General features: G+C 41.4%; 2 protein-coding genes across 6 annotated transcripts in view; one reads left to right on the top strand and one right to left on the bottom strand.

Moving 5' to 3' along the window:
• The window catches only part of rps6kal (ribosomal protein S6 kinase a, like), a 33,762-nt gene extending 31,355 nt beyond the window's left edge, over positions 1-2,407 (top strand). For all 5 annotated transcript variants that reach the window (XR_009790580.1, XM_061788366.1, XM_061788361.1 and 2 more), the window contains one exon: positions 953-2,407. Coding sequence is in view for 4 of the 5 variants with exons in the window: in XM_061788366.1 (XP_061644350.1) it covers positions 953-1,078 (126 nt within the window). In the remaining variant the exon portion in view is untranslated. The remainder of the gene's footprint in view (positions 1-952) is intronic.
• Positions 2,408-8,896: 6,489 nt separating this feature from the next.
• On the bottom strand, positions 8,897-12,602 carry LOC133485146 (POU domain, class 3, transcription factor 4-like). Its single transcript, XM_061788532.1, has one exon. It carries the CDS (start codon positions 11,601-11,603, stop codon positions 10,506-10,508), a length of 1,098 nt encoding a protein of 365 aa, XP_061644516.1. The 5' UTR covers positions 11,604-12,602; the 3' UTR covers positions 8,897-10,505.
• Positions 12,603-23,937: the final 11,335 nt, after the last annotated feature.

Raw genomic sequence — 23,937 nt, 5'->3', positions numbered from 1 at the left:
AAATTGTTTATATTATTACAATTTGCAAAAGGAAATAAATATTTAAGTTTACATCCATGTTACTTTTTCAGTGTTTATACACAACTGTCATGTTTTTTACTTTTGTACTCCATATGCACAAATAAGTTTAGTGCAAGCTTTTATTTTCAGATGTTTTCTTTATTGCCTAAAAATGTGACATGACATATGTTTACCTGGCATCAAAAATAAATATTTCAAAATTGTCGAAATTTACCCTTATTTTTTTGTGTATTTCTATTTCTTACTCAATCGATATCGGAGCATTTAAATCAATATCGAACAAAATTGAAGTGCAACCTAACTAACTGATATCGAATTGCAACCTAAAGAATCAAAATTGAAGCGGATAGTGAGGTTCTTAACAATGCCCAGCCCTATTTGAGTGCATCATTGTGTCACTTTTGACATGCCTGGTTATGTCTACCAGATACACAACTCATTAAAATGTGAGTTTTTTTGGGGGGGGGGCTTTCGTGTGTAATTTAAATCTTAAAACGCAATATATACCTTGACTCTTTTTGAATGCACATGTCCAAATTATTACACAAATTGCTGTTTTCTAACAAGGAGCTTAGCATGTCACAGAGTGTCATCAGCAGAATATAGCAGAGATACAGAGAGACTGGAAGAGCCACAGAAAGCATGGAAGTGGATGTCCTTGGAAATGTTCTTGGATCAAACACCTATTGAGAACTTTGCTGTTCAGCTTGTTAAAAAAAACCAAGTTGTGCATTAAGTACTGAAACATTGAACAGTTTGACATGTGAATTCAACAATTTGGAAAAGGTTACATTAAGTTCATCTGTAAAGGTACTAGTCCATTTAGGTTCATCCTGAAATCTCACCTGTAACCCTTAGATCCTTAACTTTTTGTGAGTAATGTGTATTGTAAAGGTTAAAGCTAATGTCTAGTTTGCTTTCCTTCCGATAGGGAGCCATGGCAGCCACTTATTCAGCGCTGAGCCAGAAGACAAGCCAGCCCGTGCTAGAGCCTGTGGCCGCATCCAGTTTAGCCCAGCGACGCAGCATGAAGAAACTCATCTCAACAGACATGTAGACACACACACACATTGGGAGCCTGTGCTACCATTTGGACCTCACTCATATACCGACCTAAGTCCTGGCCAGTCAAAGCTACAGTCTCCCTTTTTAACATATTTATTTGACAAAACCAACATAAACGCACAGCTCCATGCACATATCCACTTGACGAGGCTCCAATGCGAAGACATGAGCTCAAAAGCAAGACAAGAAACTTGTATTTGTTACTGCTGGGAAGACAGACTTGTATTTATTTCCACAGCTTCATATGCACTTGCCCTCCTCGCCTTTCATTCTTTCTTCCCTGGGAAGAAACGCACCAGCTGATGTTCTCCTTCACTGTGATTGGCTGATACAAAGCTGCTTCGGTAAACTGTGCCCACCCCCTGCCTCCCACTGCTCTTCATCTATGTTCCGTCTTCCTCTCTGCCTCAGTTCTTTCTCCTTCCTTGATTGCATTTGCTCTCTTCTTTTCTCCACAATAGAGTGTAAAAGGTGTATGTGTGAGAGTGCTAGCAAGATGACGTTGACTGAGGGACAGACGCAAATTGTTTCCCTATTCGAAACCTACAACAAACGTTTCTTTTTGAAATAGTGCTAAATCGTAAGGATCAAAATCATCTTCGAGCACTTTTGGCAGTATAAATGCATGTTTGGACAGAAGATGTATTTCCTTGACCTTTAATTCATGTTTGTGATGTATCTAAAGAGGTTAAAATGACTGCAGGTGGACAAAATGTCTTAAAATGAATGTGAAACTGGTGACAAGTTCTAAATTGCACATATACATATTACTTGCTAATTTATTTGGTACGCCTGGATTAAACTAATGCAGTGGCTTATGTTTGAGGCTTTTGCTGCATCTGTTTCAGAGAGGTTGATTTTTTTAAATTTAATTTTTTTATATATATAAACGTTCAATGGTGCACTAAAATTTTTATGGGTGGACAAAATATCAGTACCAGATTTAACTAAATAAACCTACCTTTTAAAATGAAACAAAACGGATCATAATAGTCCTCATAGATATTTATTTTCATTTGTTTGATCTGTGTGTACCTAGTACATTTGCAAATGATTGTATACATATCTTAATATATACAGTGAAGGTTCTAAAGGTGAAGAGCATGTGGTTGGAGCTGGAGGGAATTCTCTGGGGGGAATGAAATGCACCCCATCAAACCAGAGGCTGAATAAAAAAAAGAAAAAAATCTATAGATATCTCTTTAAAAGACATTGTGGAAATTGTATGATATTGTATTTATTTCATTTGATTTTTAAGATTCTATTTTTCTTTCAAGTTCTGTATATATATATTGACATTAAAGATCATTATTGACATGCATTCAGAGTGACCTTGCCTTCATTGTATTGCAAATAAAAAATAACAGAAATTGATTGATTTAAATTCTCTGTGTAGGAGTTTAGGCAACCAAGTGAGCCATTTTGAATTAACTGTGATTTTTTTGCATCAAAATAGTTATTAGCTTACTATAAGGGAAAACATAGCAGCCTTATGGTTAGCACATCTGTCTCATAGTTCTGAGTTAAAATCTTGACTCACGCCTTTCCTGCACAGAGTTTTCATGTTCTCCAGTGCTTGCGCAGGTTTTCTTTGGGTACAGTATTCCGATTTTCTCCCACATTCTTAAAACATGCACGTTAGGTTAATTAACTCAAAATTGTCTTTAGCATTAGGGTGTGAATGGTTATTTGTTTATATGTACCCTGCAATTGGTTGGCGACCAGCCCAGGGTGTACCCCTGCGTTTCACCTAAAGTCAGCTGGGATCGGCTCCAGCTCACCTGCGGTCTTACCAATTACATGTATGTTAAACTGGACCTTATCTCACACGTGACTTAATGAGGATAACTGTATAGAAAATTGAGGACTGGGTAAAAAAATGTTTGGTTAAACGTCTGTCACTTACTGTTTTCCTTAAGTGGTGCACAGAGTTTAAGACGCCACTAGGTGGTAGCACTGTTCAGTACACGACCTCGTATGTGGCACTTTGTTGTACGAGGGGCCATCAGGGACTTTATTCGGGATTTAACCCTCAAACTCTACTGAAATGCTTTCATACACACTATATTATGAGCTTAATTCAGTAGTGTCTGAACGAGGAGCAATGAGCGTATTTTATTCTTATTTTTTAAGTATTAATATGGGTAGGCAAAAAGAATTTCAGTTATGTGTATGAGAGGGTCTCAGTAGTGTGCGTGAGAAGTAATGCTGTATTATGTCCCTGACAGCCCCTCATATTCTACTCTGCATCCTGTATGTTATGTAAATGACCACTTTCTCCTGCTCTTCTTTTGTCTGACCAGCTTTGTGTGTTTGTGTGGCATGACCAGACGGCAAGAGATTGGGATCTGGTCTGGAAAGCAGATGGATAGAGGCATGAGGAAATGCTACCATCATTATGCGCACGCACACACACACGCCTATGGGCCAGCTGTTGTCCTCTCTCTGTGGCCGTCTGAGTTGACACCATGTCCCCCCCCCTCTGTCTCTCCTGGATAATGCATCTGCAGCCTGGGAGCTGAGAGGTAAACAGTGAGGCTAATTGCTTTGACATGCTGCTCTTTGTTTTGGCCTCCTGGTGCTAATCAAGCACTCTGCTAATAAGTCTGTCTGGCAAGGAAACATAACTGTGTTCAGGCTGGGAGGAAGTAAAAAGGGACGGGGCTATGTCAATCCGACTGCATGATCTAGTGCCGCGGTCCAGATTTGTATACGTCATCCACATTTCCCACAGTGCCGCTGTGGCTGGGTAGCGCCCCACTCAGGTGTGAATCTATTTATCCTCATTAACAAGAATCTCCCCAAAGTCAGCCAATTAACACGCTACTCCAAATGAAGCCATTAGCTGTCACATGAGGTAGAGGCAGTACTTGTCATTGGTCCACATGTGTGTACGTGCGGGTGCATTCACTCTTGCTGCTAATAAAAGCAAGAGAATTAATGGAGCGAGCGTGTGTGATAATGAGTTAATGTGGAACAAGCAGGACAAGCAGTGATCAGCCCTCTTGTCTCAAATGAAGATATCACACACTGTGATTTACTCTCCCCCAGCTATAAACAGGCCTTTCTACCATCACTTATCTCTGTGTATGTGTGTGTTGTGTATATTCATTAGACATGCTGTCAGGGTGAGTGGGATGGCAAAAACTCCCCTCTAAGTGCAGAGATGCTGCTTGACTGTAGATTTTCAAATAAGACCCCTTAATTGCCACTTTGCTGTGGTGTGACTGAAAGGTTACATTAAAGTTTGCAAGCACACCAAATTCAAAATAAACAACTGGAGAGAGTAGCAGTGTACTAGTAATAAAGTTTATCTATTTTAAATCATAATTTGTCGGGACCCCCTAATATATATTGCATCTTAATACACAGTGCCGTGAAAGACTATTTGCCCCCTTCTCAAATTCTTCTTTTGATTGTATTTATTTTTATTTTTTATTTTTGCAGCTTCCCCATGTTAATGTTTAAGAGCATAAAACAAATGTAAATATCAGGCAATGATTTTAAATTGAGATTTTATATATTAAAGAAAAAAATAATAATTTCCCCCCCCCCCCCCCCCCCTTGTTATATCATGACTCAACTTTGGCTAACATTTTTTGATTCACTGACCACCGAAGCCTGGTTCCCTCCAGACCTGTTCAATCAAGAAATCACTTAAATAGAACCCGTCTGACAGAATGAAGTTGGCCAAAAAAAACAGTATCTCAAAAAGCGGCAACAGAATGCTACAATCCACACACACACACAAAAAAAACAAGAACAGACAGGAAATAAAGTAATTGACATCTAACAGTTTGTAAAGTGTTACCAAGACATTTCTAAAGCTTTAGGACTCCCGCAAACCATGGTGAGAGCCATTATCCAGCCATTATCTACAAATACAGAAAACAAGGAAAAGTGGTGAACCTTCCCAGGAGTGTCATACATGTCAGAGTGCCAAGGAAAAAAATAACACTGCTGACCAAAAAGAACATAGAAGCTCATCTTCCTTTTGCTAAAAAACAAACAAACAAACAAGCACCTGAATAATTCCCAAGACTTCGAAGAATATTCTATGGACTAATGAGACAAAAGTTGAACTTTTTAGAAGGTGTATGTCTCCTTACATCTGGCGTAAATGTAACAACATTTCAGAAAAAGAACATGATACCAATAACAAAACCTTTTGCCAAAAAAATACATCTGAATAATTCCCAAGACTTTGAAGAATATTCTAGGGACTAATGAGACAAAAGTTGAACTTTTTAGAAGGTGTATGTCTCCTTCCATCAGGTGTAAATGTAACACAACATTTAAGAAAAAGAACATGATACCAATAGTCAAACATGGTGATGTTAGTGTGGTGATCTGGGGCTGCTCACCACTTCAGGCCCTGGATGACTTACTACGATTGATGTAAACAGAAAATCCTGAAGGAGAATTTTTGGCCATCAGGTCATGACCTCAGGCTGAAGCGTGCTTTGGTTCAGCAGCAGGACAACAATCAAAAACACGCCCGCAAGTCAACTTCTGAATGGCTTAAAAATAAAATTAAAAAAAGCTATATATAGAGTGGGCCAAAATACAGTATCTCCACAAATCTGAAAGACTCATTGTCAGTTATGTAAGACACTTCATTGCGGTTGTTGCTACTAAGGGTAGCCCAGCCAGTCATTAGGTTTTGGGGGACAATTAGGTTTTCACACAGGGCAACGTAGCTTTGAATAGTTTTTTTCCCCTAATCAATTAAATCACCGTTTAAAAACTGCAATTTATGTCTCCTTGGATTATCTTTGTCCGATATTTACATTTGTTTGATCATCTTAAGCATTCAAGTAGGGAAACTGTGAAAAAAAATAAGAATTTGAGAAGGGGCAAATTCTGAACTTCTCTGGGTTCAGTTCCCAATCAGTGACAGTGGCTGTGATTTGTCGTTTGTCTGGCAAGTGGTGACCAGTCCAGTGTTTGGTCTGCCTTTCACCTGAAGTCAGCTGGGATAGGCTCAAGCTCCAAGTAACCCTGAATAGGATAACCAATGTAGACAGAAAATGGATGGATGGAAAATTAAGAACGTGATCTTCAAGTTATAAACTGTAAGGACACTAACACTAAGCCAAACATTTTAATTATCTAATCAATCAGGGGTTGAAATAAGTCCCTTGGTGTCCCATAAATCTCAACATCTTAATCCTTCATTACATTTTGGGCAGTTCAGTGCTTGTTATTTTTTTTTTTTACAGTTTTGGGAGGGCCCATCTCTGTCCCAGTTCACAAAGCAAGTCCATGAGGACGTTACATTTGGTGTGGGAGAACGTGGTAGAACCCTACCTTAAATCGATCAAAAAAAAAAAAAAAAAAAAACCTTTAGGCTTACAATAAGATATTTCAGTGTTGTTCTGAACGGAAGGACAAAATGCCCACATAGACACACCCTTCCAACATATTGTAGAGCACCTTTACAGCAATGAAAACACCAACTCCTTATCGCTTTGTGTTTGTTTCCTTGTATGTGCAATGTCCAGGTGTCCTTACTCATACAGTATTATGTATCTGATGTTGACTTGTACACAAAAAGAGTGACCTCACTGCCACATTGCAGGCATACAGCTCATTAGGTAAACAATGTGGATCAATAGTTTGGATTACACACAGCCCAGCTCTTGTGCCCAGGTTCAAGTTTCAAAGCAATTGATCACACCTCAAAAGTGCAAGAACAAAAAGACTGCAGACACTGGTTTAATATCTGTATTTTCCCAAATCATTGCAGTGACTAGATATAATTCAAAAGGCTGCTGGGGGACTTCCTTGCAGAGCTGGCACTGACGCAGTGAGGTACAGAAGAAGGAAACAATTAAATAAAACACCTCTCTTTATGACTGAAAAAGCAGCAGAGAATTCCACTCGAATTGTCAAGTCGAGGTGGTTAATGTAGATTCTCAAAGAGATACTGGGAATAATTTGCTAGAATTTAAAAGTGATGTTAGATACCGTATGTGTTGCACATACTTACAATCTTGGATCTTCTTGGTGTTCTCTAATTGACCATATAACATTGCTCGTCTGCCTCACAGACCGCAGTGAGAACAGCCTGTAGGGACGATCAGTCTAAATGGATCAATAATTCATGTGCAACAAGTGTGAAACAGCCCAAAGCATCACTTGAAATGTTTCATTCCATAAAAACAGAAAAGGTTTTTGTGGTAACTAGAAGTACACACAACAGCTCATCCTGCACGCTTCCCAAAAACACACACACAAACACGCGCACACATGCACACACACGCGTATATCTAAGATGAGTGGTTTATACTGTAAGTAAGGCACAGTCTCACAGTCTCCAGAATTGAACTTTAAACTGGACAAAAGAGTGAAAGCAACACAACCTACAAGTGGCACACAGTTATGGAAACTTCCACAACAGAGTTGGAAAGAATATTCTGAAGAATATTTGATTTCCCTTTTAAAGATAATGCCACATATATCTGCCCAACGCGGATACTTTAATGAGTCAAATTTTTAGAATACATTTTCTTTTCTTTTTTTGCTTGTAGATTGATTCCATGACTGAATTTGTAACTCGAATAGTTTATTTGATCCGTGCTTTCATTTCAGAGTAAATGAGAAATTGAACTGCATACATTTCAATTTTTAAAAAGCTGGTAAAATTGGGGTGTTCTAGAAGTTTTGACCAGTAGTACATATATACTGAAATAAGTTTGCAGCACATGATAAAAGCTATAATTCTTGGTTGGAGTTGAGGAGATCATATGCTATGTGCAGATGATATTGTCAAGTGTGTTGTATTTTTTTGTGGCAATTTAATTCTCACACAACTTTTAAAAGGGAAAAATATGATGTCCTCTGTTTTATGAGATACCATTTTTAAGAAACAGTTTCCCTTAGATTGAGATTGCAGCTCTTTTTTTTTCAAATTTTTTATATATAAAAATATAATGTGTTTGAAATCAGCTCTGACCACTTACTGCATCTTATAACCTTTAAGTGAAACTTAGAAATCCAAAGACCATAAAGCAAACCAAAACAGGTCTGTGCAAAAGTGATGACAAATACAGAATCAGTGAGCCATTCAATCCCATCATGAAGTCACCATTTCTCTTTGTCTGATTCATAGCCTCAGTTACCTGCAAGAGTAACCAAATGAACATTTTAGAGGACACAATTACAATATATATATATATATATTTATATATATATATATATATATATATATATATATTTTTTTTTTTTTTTTTTTTTTTTTTGCTCACTTGTACCCGTTTCGTTTTCGTCTTTAGCATGTTTCCAAAGTCAATCATTTCTTCACGAGTGAGTTATTGAAGTATCAGTTAATCTTTAGAAATGGGCTTCCTCTCAGCATTGAGATGTTTTAGGTCTTCAAAGCAGCAAAGGGAAGCAATGTGAGTGCAAGTCGGAACTTCACGTTCTGCTCATTTGCTTGCTCTCCATCAGACGCTTCCAAGCCACCCTAACACTCACCATTTACAACTAAAACAGTTGGATTATAGTCCGCTATTTTGTTTGACGTTTTCCCTTCCATATATTCATAGGCGTCCCCTTTTACCTCCATCCTCACTCCCTCTTCTCCCTCTTTTGCTGTCTCCCCCAACCCCCTCCCATGGCCGCAGACTGAGGAGATGCATAAATTCAAGACACATTAGTATTCCAGTCAGGCTTTCTGTTTTCAAGGCAAGGCCTCGCACCCTATACCCACCCCCCCCCCCCCCCCCCCCCCAACTCCCACCCACCCCTTCCCCCTCTGCACTCTCCCTCACCAGCTCTATTTTTGAATCATTTAAACAGTGCTGCATTTACTTATTTCAAAACCATCCCTAATTTATTTTCAGGCTTCACATTTTTTTTTTTTTGCACGAATATAGCTCTATTTTGCTTTTGCATGGCCAATTATACGGAGCTGTAGTCTTTGAAATGAGATTCATCCGCTTCTCTGCTCGCGCCCGCGCGTTTGTGCGTGCGTGCGTGCGTGCTTGTGCGTGTGTCAACGCGTTTGTACGCGCGCGCTGTCAGGCCCAGTGGCCCAGGCGATACATCACGCATGTCTGATCAAGGAGGGCAGAGGGCCCTGACAATAACGTTTCAAAGGAACTGCATGCAAAATGCGTCTCTTTTCTTTTTCTTTTTTCAGTGATCAGCCTGGAGCCAAGACTATCGAGCCACTTGGATATTTTACAGCTGTTACGGACACCAAAACCTTTGGGAGGGGACAATTTAGACATGACAAGTAAAAGGAGAAGCTGCTGTTAATATTTTAGAATATATTTCGAGTAAAATCGCGTATTTAGCCTGGGTCGTCTGGTTTGGTTTAGTCAATAATGTTTGAGTGGTTAAATTAGAACTGAATTAATAATGTACAATTTAAATAATAATAATAATGAGCTTTCATTATTTTGCACAGTGAACAATTGAGCAAGAAATTGTTTATTACAACATACATAGTTTATTTCAAAACATAATACAAGCTTTATACTGAAAATAAATAATTACTTGAGCTGTCATCGAAATTTGGAATAAAACCGCCGAAACAGTTCAATCTTATACTGAAAATATTTTTTTTTTTACATTGCTAATTAAGTGCAGGAATAACTAAGAGCATTTGTTTAAATTAATGACTTCAAAAGGGTAATATATAAAACTGTACAATATTCGAAAAAATACTTGTGGAATAAACCAATAACAGGAGTATTTAATATAAAATTTGGATAGTGAACGTACAATAAAATTATAGGCAGGTGTATAGCGTCAACCCTTTTCTTTTTTTTCCTATTCACGGCTCTCGTTCAGAGTCTACACAGTTTAAATGGTCGAAGATGAATCAAAGTAAGAAAATGCATTTATAAATAACTGTTTTTGTGAGTGGCCTTGTAAACTACAGGCCGCAACGGAGGGGCTAAAACAAGACTTCAAGTGCTATCGTCACTGGAATGAGGGCCCATTTGCAAATGCAAAATAATAACAGCAATTACAGATGTTCTGCGAGTATGTTACAAAATAATGACATTGAAGGATTGTGAGCTCGAGTGGACAGTAAAATTACACGAGGTGCCCGAACACTGAAATAACAGATCAATTCAGAAAATAAGAATCATTAATTGTGTCACCCCTCAACGAAATGGAGGGGGGGGGGGGGGAGGGGGAATAGAAAAGAAAACCACAGTCCCATTTGTTGACAAACACTAAAGGCGCTGGTAGATTCTAGGCACATTTTGTATTTATATCCAAACATTTTGAGCGGCTCCACGGAGTGACGTGACACGATAGAATAATGCCCTCGTGCAGGCGCTTCGAAAGAGGCCAAGGCTGAGCGGGTATCTCCGGTGCTGCTGGAAGGAGGTCTTGCGGGTCTGGAGTAGTCTGTACCGGCGAGGGTCCGACTTGGGGCCGCCGCACCGCCGTTGCGGTCAGAGGTCGCGGCACGACGACGCGTCGCCCGCGCTGCCGCCGTGGGAATAAGGGCCGTCGTGGGGCGGCGGCGGCGGCGGCTCGCCGGGCGGCGTCATGCGCTTCTCTTTCTGCCTCCGGTTGCAGAACCAGACGCGGACCACCTCCTTCTCCAGCTGCAGCGTGTCCGCCAGCGACGTGATTTCCTGCGCGGAGGGTTTGGGACACTTGAGAAAGTGCGTCTCCAGGACCCCCTTGACGCTGACCTCGATGGACGTCCTCTTCTTCCTCTTCCTCCCCTGAGCTGCTATCTTGTCTATACTGCTCGCGCTGCCCGTGGACGAGTCTGCCTCCTCCAACCACTTGTTCAGCAGCGGCTTGAGTTTGCACATGTTTTTAAAGCTCAGCTGCAGAGCCTCGAACCTGCAGATGGTCGTTTGGGAAAAGACGTTACCGTAGAGAGTTCCCAGAGCCAATCCCACGTCGGCCTGCGTGAAGCCCAGTTTGATCCTGCGCTGCTTGAACTGCTTGGCAAAGTGCTCCAGCTCGTCCGAAGTCGGCGTCTCCTCGTCGGAGTGGTCGTGGCAGTGGTGCCCGCCCAGGTCGCCGCGCTCGGGGCTGAGCGTGTCCCTGAGGCCCGGGTGCATGCCTTGGCCCTGCGGGTTGGGCGGAGGGCTGAGTCCGCCGTGCTCCAGCATGCCGTTGACGGCGAAGCCCGTCTGGGAGTAGATGTTGATCTGCTGCCCGCTGCTGACGGAGGAGTTGTGGGACACCGGAGTCCCCCACGCCGCCGGGTGGTTGCCATGGTTGCTGTGGTGCGGGGAGTGGTGAGCGACGTGCGGCGAGCGGTGATGGATGATGCCGAGCTGCAGGTCTTCTCTGCCCGGTTTGACGTCCTGCTGCTCCACGGAGGCCGACCACGGGCTGCTATCCGACAGATTGCTCGCCCACTGGTGCCCGAGGGGGTGCCCGTTGCTCTGCACGTTGTGCAGGTAGTCGCTGTGCAGGAGTTTCTGGTGTCCTCTGTAGGGGCTAGCGGGCTGCATGGCCTGGCTGTCCGGGTGGATCATGGGACCGGAGCCGAGCAGGGTGTAGGGGCTGGAGGCAGCTGTGGCCATGCTGGCTGCTGAACCCCACTGGCGATACTAAAGTGAGCTTGAGCTCAGCCTCTGACATCTCCCTCTCTCTGGAGCCTCGGCACCAGTCAGGCGTTGACGGACAGCGAGAACCGCCAGTCACGGGCCGAGGAAGCCGCTGCGACGACACTTCTCCGCCAATGACGGCGCACGCACGCACGCACGCTCCGCAACCTCCGCCTCCGGCTGCACAACCGTCGAGAGCAAAGGGTTAAAGGGCGGTCGAACCGGAAGTGAGTCCATTGAGCCTGTTTGTGGAACAATGTGCGCTTGGAGCGCAGTTCCTGTTTATTAATCGAACTTTCCAACTGCTCCACGCGCGTGTTCAATGCTGCTCCTGTCACCCTCGAGCGCGTGCGAAGGAGGAGGCCGCAGCTCCAGTGGCATTTGTCAGACGTGCCAACACTTCATTTAGAAGGGTGCGATCAAACCCGGACCAGTTCTTTAGCCGATAATCATTAACGCGCAGTAAACGCGTCCTCAGGACTTTTCCGTGGAAGGCAAGTCTCAAGATGTTGAACTTTTTCGGACGGACCTTTCAGCACCCATGAGACCAGGGGCATGTCATATAACACATTCTGAACAACTTCTACGTCTGTCATAAAATGCAAAAATCACCCCCTGAACACCCACTTCCGTTGCTACGACCGTGGGAGGCATCGATTCTTCACATTAAACGCGCGATGGCACATCTTCTGATGCAACAACATTTATTTTCCACTCATAACATTCTCGTTACAACCCAACAAGATATTTCTGACTATCATTTCCATTTGAAGAATGTTTGCCAGCATCCTTATTGCTTTGCAAATCCATTAAATATATTGCCGGGGCTCCCAGGTTAAGCTTGATTTAAATTTGCATACATTTTCATACATTTAGGAGAAATATAAAGAAGGCTGGAGCCGGCAGAAAGTCATTAAAGTGCGCCGAGCCGCGGAGGAGACGTGGAGGAGGCCGGAGCAGGTGAGCGAACGCCGGACAGGACCGCTGGACATGGACCGGCCTCGATGACCGGAGACGCCCGAGGGACTGACTGAGGAGCTCTGCTCGAAGGCGCCGAGTAAGATGCGTTGTCTTATTTGCAATGGGAATAATAATAATAATGATAATAATAATAACAAGAACATTAAGAATACGATAATACATTTAAGATTTTGTTTAATGTTAATGTTTAGGAAATAACTTGCTTGGTACAATTGTTTGATAGAACATGAGAGAAAGTGAGTCGGTGTTTAAGTTCACTTTAGTTCTTTTTTTTTTTTTCTTGCTGAGATTGAGTTGCGATTTTAGTTTAACACATGATATAAAATGGAGTGCACAGTTACGAATGTGAAATTAGAAAACCGGTCGATAAATTGCAAGGGTTCCATTGTAAAAGTATATGGATTCCCCCCCCCCCCCCCACCCCCCCTCACATCTACGCTACTTCGTTATTTAGTATAAAGCAAAAACATTAATAATATTGTAACATTAGCTTCACAAATGAAGATCTTTTCTAAATCATGGCGCACCTGCCTCAATAATTTCAAAGTATACATTTCGTGCGCTTAAAGTGGCCAGGGGTGTTGGTTTGAGAAGGGGGGGTGTATTGCTCTCGATATAGTCTAAGTTTCTAAGTGTAACAGATGCTTCTCTAGAAACGCTCCGCGTGCTGATTCCTTTTATTCCCATCAACATTTTTCTGCCGTCGAGCTGGTTTCCATAGCGAGGCGAATAAAAGGCAAATCCCCACTCCGCGCCTCCAATAAAGAGCCCATTCACAGATAACCCGAGACAGCCCTGCCACACTGACTGCCTCTCTCCTACCAAGATGCACATTACTGCTCAATAAGACAAGCTAATGAGTCATCATTCCTCTCATTTTGTCTTTTTCGGAATTAATTGTTTTTTTTATTAGTTTGCTGTGTGTTTTTGTTTTGCGCTTTTGCGCGACCTTTGTGGTAATTGATATCGCCAGAATTATTTTGTGAATAAAACAAATAGAAACATGCGGTACTGACACAATGTTTTTTTGGTTTTTTTTCTAAACCATGACTCGTTGGCTATTTCTCTTTTCAAAACAGAACTATGTGAGCTCCTTTAATGTGAGGGTTATTTATGGAGTGTTGAAAGACCCCATCATGTTGTTGTTGACATTTTTAACATGTAATTTCCCACTTAAGTTTTTTTTTTTTTTTTTTTTTTAAATTTGAAGTAACTCTCTTTCATTCACAGTGTTATGATTCCTTAAGAATACAAAATGTTTCTTAACATTGTTAAAATCTCGCACAATGTTCTAAATGGCTTCTACATGGTGGGCACAGTCATTGATTGCAGTATTTAATTTTATTTTTATTTGGTACAATGTTCTGGTCACTGCTACAAGATTAATAACGTTTAGACTGCTATTGAGACAGCACTGAGCCTCAGGGTGCAGGTGTCATGACCTCTGCAAACTTTCCCCGCGCCACGTTGACCCCTCCATTCTGCATGCGAGTCAAACTGCTATATGAGTTAAAGTGTTAACATAGCACGCACCCCAGTTTAGCCCGTCTACTTGCCCTGGACTAATTTAAAAGATTGCATCTGATGACTATGCAAATTATTATTATTATTTTGCTCAAGAGTTAGAAACACTGGAGGCCAATAACAGCATGTATGGGTGTTTTAGTGGCACCGTTTCATAATAACAGATTTAATAATAATAATAATACCTTACACACACGCGCACGCATACACACACAAACACACACACACGACTGTGTGTATTGTAGAGAGTACTAATCGATATCCCCCTTACGCCAAGGACAGTGACATGGTGTTTTAATAGTGCAGCCCTAAAAACAAACAAATCTCACTATGACACTGCTGACATGGTGTTTGTTTTCATGGTGAATTTGGAACCCAAATGTTTATTATTTTTTAAAATTTTCCTCCTGTCAAGGAAAAGTAAAGTGCATGTTTGACGTTGCAGTTTTTGCTTGTGTTTGGTCTGCTCGTTTCTGTGCATATGAAATGTGTTGCTTTTCCCACACAATTTTCCGTTTTTTTCCAAGTCAATTTTTAAAATTAGAATTATGCCATTTAGCAATAGTACATTTAATGATTTGAATTATGACAGCATTTTTTTAAATTAATTAAATCATGTATTCAAAAATTAAATTAAAATGCATATTACTGTAAAAATTGTCAATGGTGCACCAGAGCTGCGACTTTAGCTCCTAATTTGGTAACATTCTTTAACCACATGACTCAGGGACTGTTAATTCCAAATGTCTGATCATTGGATGTTCCATTCTGTTGTTTGCAATGTTACACATTTAAAAGGTTAAACATAAAAACTGTGGCAACGATTAGGGTTGTGGATCATGGAGAGATTTAAATTAATGTGATGGATGCAGGTGTAAACAAAGTGACATTTTGTGGCATTTTTGGGACAGTAAATACAACCAATCATTAGATAGCGTTGTTTTGAATAACTGGAGTTCTCACAAAATGTAATTATATTTTTTTCCCAAACAAGTGTCATGAGGCGCTTCAAAGAGAGCGTGGAGGCCTTCAACCTGCATGCGCCTTCTCTATTAGTATTCCAACTATGATGCAAAGTCGAGCATAAAATTATTTGACTTTGTGGTTAATTAGAAATTGAGTTGAGTGAAAACAATAGACAAGCCCCAGGTGACAGGTCAGGCACACTTTTACTGAAACTTTTCTCTTTGCTTAGAAAAGAGTATGTTACAATATTATTATTTTATCTGTGAGGATTTTAAAAACAAAAAATAAATTGAAACTCCTCCTCTCGCTTTCCCTCAAAGTCACTGTCATGGCGATTATTCTGTGTGTGTGTGTGTTACAGGTGCTGTTTGCAAAGTGGCTGTATATTGTTACTGTGTGAGGGAAGGAGTCTCTGTTGGTCAAAATCTACATAACATTACCATCTGTTAAACTTCAAATCGCTCCACTTACACATAGAGCAATGAAGAAGAGTAGAGAGTCTATATAATAATGTAATGTATGCTCTTCAGCTGCTCTCCAACTCCTCTTTCAAACTATATCCACGCCTCTTCTTCGTCTGCAGGGAGAGCTGAAAGGAGCACTGGGCTGGGACCAGTGAGGAAGACCAGGGGGGTATATTTGATCCAAAAAGTTGTCAGAAAGTGCTTTCAAAATAATATAGATACACTGTATAATTTTTTAAAATTTGATCAACTGTATTCAGTCATACAACGCCATGTGCAAACCAGCTAGTTTTCTATCACGGCTAAACAACTAACAAGCACCTATACCTACTTCTTTTGACACCCCCACCACCCCAACAAATCAACCCCTCTCTCCAAATGCACACACACACACACACACACATACACACACAGGTCCCTCTGAAGGAGCAGGCGGAGCCGACAGTTGCACATCTGCATTTCAAACACAGACTCTCTGGGATTCATTATTAATTAGCCCACTGAGCCCTGGAGGGCTGAAGATACTAACACACACACACACGCACACACATGCACACTCACACACACACACACACACACACGCACACACATACACACACACATGCACACACACACACACGAACACAAACACACACACACGAACACAAACACACACAGAAGTGTTGCACTCAACCAATCTCTTCTTGATTCCTGAGTTAGTAAATGATAAAGATGATGAATTACTGGACCAGATGGGTATATTTAGCTAAGTGCAATATCTATTGTATTGAAAGTTTAGATATTTATATGCAGTGTTAAGTTTAAATACAGTATATGTCGGTATACTGTGCACAATACATATACAGTAACAGCCTAAATGTGAATGCAACTCAGCCTGTGTGAGATGAAAAAAACTGTATTGGTTCACGATATAACAAAAATAAACAACTAAACACCACCATGGCCTTTGTTTGCTTGATTCACTGCAATCATACTGTTGTGCTTCCCCTTACAATTGCTTAATTGTGTATTTCTGTGTACACCAGTGGTACAGGCACATGAGAAAGACATACAGTGATTATGCATGAGCAATGTCTCCTGGGACCACACACTAAGAAACACGTATGCACACATGTACACACGTACACACAGATGGGGGTGGGGTAGTGGGAGGTGAGACAGAGAGAAAGATAGAATCAAATACACAGCAGCGAGAACACTGTCCACAACGCATATCCCACTGCTGCACAAAGTTAGGGCAGCACACTTCACTAAAATACAATAAACACACTGCAGTGTATCCAATTATGTGGCTTTGCATTAGCATGCATGGGGGCTGGCGCAGAGCTCATCGAAGAGTATCAGATCGCGCAGGATTCTCAGACGTGATGGTGTGTTGACTGCTAATATTTAGAGTGCAGCATCTCAAGCCTGAAAGGGCCTCCTTTGCTCTTGAAGTGTGTTAGGTCATTAATTTGTGGTCTACTAAAACGTGTCATAAACTGATCCAAGGTAAAGTTCCACCTGCATCCTTTATGACTCAGATGATGTTACTATGGTGACTTGCAAGATGGGCTTTTTGTGCTCCCACCGCAAATAACGCTTCTCACTTGGCTGGCTAGCTCCGGGCTATAATATGGAGTGCGATAGGGTGACAAAGTCTGGATTTAATTGCAAAATTGAGCAGGAACGGACCATCATCACCTTCTCCTTCAGGCCTCCCAGAGGCGGAGTCTGCTGTTCAGCTGTCCTTTTCCATCGTTGGTCAGAGTGCACAGGAGCAACACACACTGGCTGCAACCTCTCCTGTAAGCACCAGCACCTCTTGAATCAATCAGATCTGATTCGGTGCCAGTAGTGGACCTCCACTGAGCACAGGCACTTCCTGATGTTGCAGGGCATGCTGGGTAGCGGTGGGGTTTGCAATGGGGGAAGAGACCACTGCTCGCCAGCACAGCACACTCTTTGTTAGATGAAGAGGCCGACCGAAGAATCTGCAGAAATGTTGTTACAAGTTTCGAAAGGGAATTCTTGTTCCCTTTTCGGCGTGTTTCCTCAGTCCACTCTTTCGTTCAAAGGAACGCACACATGATTTCTGGTTTCATAGCAATTCCACCTGGAGTCTCAAAGAGGAAGAACAACAAATATCGGATACATTTAATCCAGAAGAATATGTTTATTCAGAGACAGGGATTTAGGATGAATGGACCCCCTCGGATGTGTTCTGCTGCCAGTGTGTGTGCTTTTTGCAGTCATGCACATTGCGATGTGTGGGTTGTTATGCGTTTTAGTTGGATGTGTGAGATGGGTGAAGAGACCCTCTACACCCTGTGGACAGGGTCACTGGATGGGGAGGGAGAGAGGTCCAACACTCACATTACACATGGCATTTGTGTTTATGTGATTTATTGCGAGTGTGTGCGCTTAGTGCAGGATGTGACAAACTCAGTGCAGTGAATGAGAACAGCAATTAAATAGAGCTGCATGCCAAACCTGAACTTAATGTTCTTAACCTCCTTCTCATGTGGGGTTAAGTACCATGGCCTGCACGTAAGAGAACGTGTGGTTTACCACAACTTGGGTTTGATTAGGTAATCTTTAATCATAATTTCTGAATTATAGGCCTGATCTCAAAAGAAAGTGTTATGGATTTAATAGAGTCTGACCAGGCATGGGACCAATAGCTGTAATAATGACACGTAGTTATTTTTATGAAGCTCCAAAATGAAAAGTGAGCACACAAAATGACAAAGCAAATCTCCCCAAAGCCTGTCATTTCAAATATTTTAAAGGAAACATTATCTCCCAAACTACCTACTCTAGAGGTTGAAACATTTTGCCAGATATTCGACAAGTCAACTGCACTCTGCTTGGGTGTTAAAGGGAGCGGTTCTTAACCTGGGTTGGATCAAACCCAAGGGGTTCAGCGAGTCAGTCTCAGGGTGCAGCGGAAGACAAGACACAAGCACTGCGTGAGCGCCTCCGTCGGTCCGTCCGTCAAAGCCTCTTCACACTGCATTTAGCATGGCGCAAGCACGCTGTGGATAAACCCATTCAATGTGTCTGTGCTGCCAAAGCGTGACGACCGAATGCCGTGTCGCGTCGCATAACGAGGTTCAAGGTGGGCGTTTGCTGTCGCGTTAACACCCGTGTTTGATTATCCTTGAACTGGCTTGGAAATGTTTAGCTGCAGGGCTGGAAATCTTTCAGATTAAATAAATATTAGTAAAAAAAATATTACAAGTAAAAGCAAGTCATTGATTGTGTCGTGGTTCACTTGCCTAACTTCTGTAAAGGCAGCGGTGGTTCAATACCCACGCAATGATGTTGTGAATGTAAGTGTGACAGGTCATCTGTCACTATAAAGTTGAAATCAGATGTTTACATACAGAGATACACTTTTTTTCTTACTGTTTGAAATTAAATCAGACTAAACTTTACCATTTTAAAATTAGAATTACCAAAAATATTTGTATTTACTAAATGAATAATGCCAGAATAATGACCATTTTTCATTATTTTCGTCGAAGTCAGAAGTTCACATACATTTAGTATTTGGTACCCTACCTTTAAACCGTATGACTTGGTTCGAATGTTTTGGATATCTTTCCACACATTTATCACAATAGTTGGCAGCAATTTTGGCCCATTCCTCCTGAGAAAACTGGTGTAACTGAACCAAGTTTGTTGACCACCTTGCTCGTACATGCCTTTTCAGGTCTGACCATGAATATTCAATAGGATTGAAATCAGGGCTTTGCGATGGCCACTCCAAAACATTGAATTTGTTAACCTTATGTTATCCTTTGTTACCAGTTTGGCATTACGCTTCAGGTCATTTTCCATTTGGAAGACCCATTTGTGCCCAAGCTTAACTTCCTAACTGATGGCTTGAGTTGTTGCTTCCGTATTTCCAAATAATGATCCTTCCTCCTGATGGCATCTAATTTGTGAAGTGCACGAGTCCCTCCTGTAGCAAAACAACCCCACAACATGACGCTGCCACCCATATTTCACAGTTGCGATAGTGTTCTCAAGGCTTGCAATCTTCCCCCTTTTTCCTCCAAATGTAATGATGCCCATTATTGCCAAACAGTCAGACCAAAGGACATGCCTCGAAAAATTAAGGTTTTTATCCCTGTGTACATTTGCAAACTGTAATCTGACTTTTTATGTTTCTTTTAGAGTAATGTCTTCTTTCAGCCCATGTTGGTATAATACTTGTTTCACTGTGGATGATGACACATGCTTACCAGCTTCAGCCAGCATCTTTTGATTTTGTTCTTGGATTGATATATACGTTTCGGACCAAAGCACGTTCATCTCCGGGAGACAGAAATCGTCTTATTCCTGCGCGGTATGATAACTGAACATTGCCATGGTGTTTATAATTACGTATAATTGTTTGAACAGATGAATGTGGCACCTTCAGGCATCTCGAAATTGAAACCAAGGATGAAACAGACTTGTGCAGGTCCACAATTCTCTTCCTAATTTCTTGGCTGAGTTCTATTAACTTCCCCATGATGTTAGAAAATGAGGGATTAGGTGTGTTTCATTTGTGGGTGTGTACATCCACAGGTGTGTCTCTAATTTACTCAAATGTTGTCAATACACCTGCAGAAGCTTACGAAGACATGACATCATCATATTGGTTTCCCCAAATTATTTAAAAGAAATGGAAAATAAAAAAAAATAAAAAACATTTTATCATTATTTTTACTTTTAGCAAATACAGTACATATGATTTGCCTAACCCACACCAGGGACCCTAAATATTTTAAACAATTGCAAAGTACAACTTCCCCCCACCCCCCTGTGCTTGATGTCCACCATGCTTAAAGTCTATTGTGGCAGGGCTTTTGGTTTTCATTTCATCTTTTTTCCAGATTTGTGTTATTAAATGGTTTATTTCACGACATACATTCCTTTTCTGGCAGGACATTAAAAACGTGTAGAAAATGTTTTTGAAGCACTGCCACCTGATGAGATGTACAAACATTTGTAGCTAATCTGTGTTCAGATTGTGCCCCTTTTGTACATCAAAACCCCAAGATTAATTAAATGTTGAAATTACGTCATGCACCATAGAGCTTCCAATAACCTCACACTAGAAATATTCTTTAAGAAACATAATTTTAAAAACATTTTTAAAATATCCTCACACATGCACGTTGGCTTCTTAGTGGATAGTTTGTTTGGAAAGTATAATTATTTTATACATTTGACTCCTCCTTCTTTTAACACATGCACACACACACACACACACACACACAGATCGCTAACATTACTATTACTTCATTATGCCAAAGCCTGCTGTCTTCCTCTCATCTCATTCCCCCTGAAAGAAGGTCTTATTTTGGCAATGTCAGCTGTCTCAAGGGCATCCAGAACAAAGATGCTTTTCACTCTTCTGCATCCTCTTGCATCCTTCACTCTTTTTACCAGTCAGGATGAGGTGAAAATGCAAACGCTTGTTTGTGCCTACCTTAGCTCACTCTTATCCTTTGACATTCTCTCAGTTGAGGAGCATCTCGTCTTGTTGCTGGAATTTGTAGGTATGGTGTGATGTCAATAAGAGAGAGTTCTTAAACACTGACATGGAAAATAAACAAGAAAGTGTCTGGACAAAGCAGTTGCATGTGTATCTGTACAGTACCTGCCATTTGAGCAGACGAGGGATGCATGGAGCCAGCAGCAGCTGGTGAAGACACAGTGTCAAGAGAGCTGAGAGGCAGAGGGAGAGAGAGAGAGACAACAGAGGATGCCTCCTTGGCCCACTGTGTGGAAGGGGGACACTGGAGCATAACAAACAGGATCCACCTTTCTGCTTGGCTAATTTTCCCTATTAAAAGAGCCCAGCAGGAGCCTCAGCAGTCCACCAGCTGGAACAGAGGTTATTTTAGTGCCTGTCTGTCAGCATTGTGTGTGTGTGTGCGTGCGTGTGCGCGCATCTATTTGGGCATGTTAGCTTGAGGTTTGGGCAAGCATGAAGATCTTCCATAGGAGCGGATTCAATTCACTGATATTAATTTCCTTCTCTCAGTCATGCATTAACAAAGAAAATCTAGCAAGGTTTTTTACTGTATGTGTTTTGCTCTGCTGGGTGCAGCTATAATGTGTTCGGTGCTGATATTGATGTATATGCACCTATATTTGCGCCGTCATCTCTTTATGTGGCTCAAGTCATCAGCCCTCCTCTCCTCTGTCTCAGTCAGATCCTAACCTAATCCCCACCTCTGCCACTCTGACAAGAAAATCCCCTATTTAAATGCATGCACACACACACTCCGTCTCCATTTTACACACAAACCCTCACTCGAACCCCCCACCCCTGGTCACACTCACACTTTCTTTTCTTACATAGTTGCTGTTTACCTGTACACAGCATTTTACTTCCCCTTGAAAATCTGTGGAGTGACAGTTCCACAAATGTATACCGAATTTCCTGTTTCCAGAGTGAATCATTTACCTTTCCCACATTTTGGATTCACCAATAACCCCATTTAACAGGGTAATGTGCCGACTAAACAGTGTCAAGTTCAAACCTTTTTGCAAAGGCTAATTAAAATGTGCACTCTGAGCCACTGTGCTTCAGCTCAGTTAGCTCTGTCGTAGCTGCTGCAGGGTGTTTATGGCCAATATTTATGCTATATTCTCTGACACATTCACCAATCAGACCACCTGAGCAATCAAATGACCAATAACGAGAAGCAATAAATAATAACAATAATAAATTAATACAGATAAAATATTTGAATAAAGATAAAGAATAAATTACAGCTGACACTGACACTGTCGGAGAGGTATTCATTTTACAATATAATTATAATTGCGGCAGCACGTAGAACTAGTAGTTAACAAGTCTGCCTCACTATTGGTAGGTTCTGGGTTCGAATCTCAGGCCTTCCTCTGTGTCGTTTGATTGTTTCCCCTGTGATTTCACACATGCTATAAACAAGATTCATTGAAGACTCATTTTCCATAGGTGTGAATTTGAGTGTGAACGGTTTGCTTGTTTAAATGTGTCCTACATGTGTCCTCTTTCCAAAAGTCAGCTGAGGTAGGCTCCATCTTGCCTGGAATCCTGATGAACACAAGCACTAAAGAAAATAGATGGATGGATGGATCATCATTGTAGTTTGCAGTGGTGTAGATGCATCCGTAGATGCATCGAGCTTCCCTTCCTCTTCTCTCGCTCCTTCTCTCCTCATTACCAACCATGGAGTATGTTACTAAGCTGTTTCTCTTTGTCTTTCTTTCCCTCCTCTCTGATTCTGGAGGCGTGCATTTGCTTGTTATCGGCGGTGGTGAGACTGGGGACAGTGGTGTTGGGAGCGGACCAGCATCATCGTTGTTGCTACATGTCTCCATGGGACTGTTACTGCTGCTGATATGGTTGTTGTTTTGCCCATTGTTCTCTCATCCATCCCTCCTTTTCCATCTCTGTCTCCCCTCTGGCCCTCTCAATCTCTCCATCCGAGGTAGACGGTTGTCCTACAGAGCTTGGGCTCGGTTCGAGGTTATTTTTCCTCTTCCTTAGAAGCTCATGTAGGGTTCAGTTGGTTTTCTAAGAGTATAATGTATGAAGAGTGTGGTTCTTCACCGACTCAATGTGCCAAGTGCCTTGAGATTATTCTGTTGTGAATTGGTGCTACTGTATATAAATGAAATTGACTTGATCGCTTCTAATACCGTGGAATCCTTAAAGTTCTGGAATTTAACACAAAGTCACACGAAAACCTAGATATTGAGGATCTAAAGTGAGTTTGGTCTTGGAATAGATGAACTCATTTTCCATGTGTCCCATATGTATAAAAACCACCACTTAGTATGATTGAATATTATTAACTTTGTAACGGCATCATTTCTGATGCAACTTCTGTATTGGAGGTCATTTGCAGTGTAGTTTTAGACCTGCTCCATTTGTGAAGTGCCTTGAGACAATTGCTGTTGTTGTATGTTGCTATGTAAATAAAATTGAACTGAATTGAATTACTATACTTTACATTTGGTACAATGCTTAGAGTTGCAGGTAAATACCAGTCAGCATCTTCCAGTTTGTCCTGGGTTTCCTTGCTATACTATAAGTAAATATGTTGAATTGGTTCCTTCAGTATCGGGGTTCAAATCTTGGCTCAGGGCCTTCTGTGTGACGTTTGCATGTTCTCTCTGTGCTTTTCATGGGGTTTCTGTAGGTACTCCAACTTCCTTGCAAATTACAAAAAGATTCATGCTAGGTTAAATAAAAACTCTAAATTGCTTTCTCTTGTGCTGATGGTTGCATCACATTATCAGCGCCTTTGAGCTGTTCTGTTTTGAACCTCACCTGGGCCAAGCATCGATGAAATAATCCCAAAGTGGGTATTTAGGGGCTTTTCCTCCCAAGCACAGTC

Source organism: Phyllopteryx taeniolatus, chromosome 10 (assembly GCF_024500385.1).
Source record: "Phyllopteryx taeniolatus isolate TA_2022b chromosome 10, UOR_Ptae_1.2, whole genome shotgun sequence".
Classification (NCBI taxonomy): domain Eukaryota; kingdom Metazoa; phylum Chordata; class Actinopteri; order Syngnathiformes; family Syngnathidae; genus Phyllopteryx; species Phyllopteryx taeniolatus.
The sequence above is the reverse complement of the archived record's forward strand: the minus strand, read 5'-3'. Positions and strand labels throughout refer to the sequence as shown.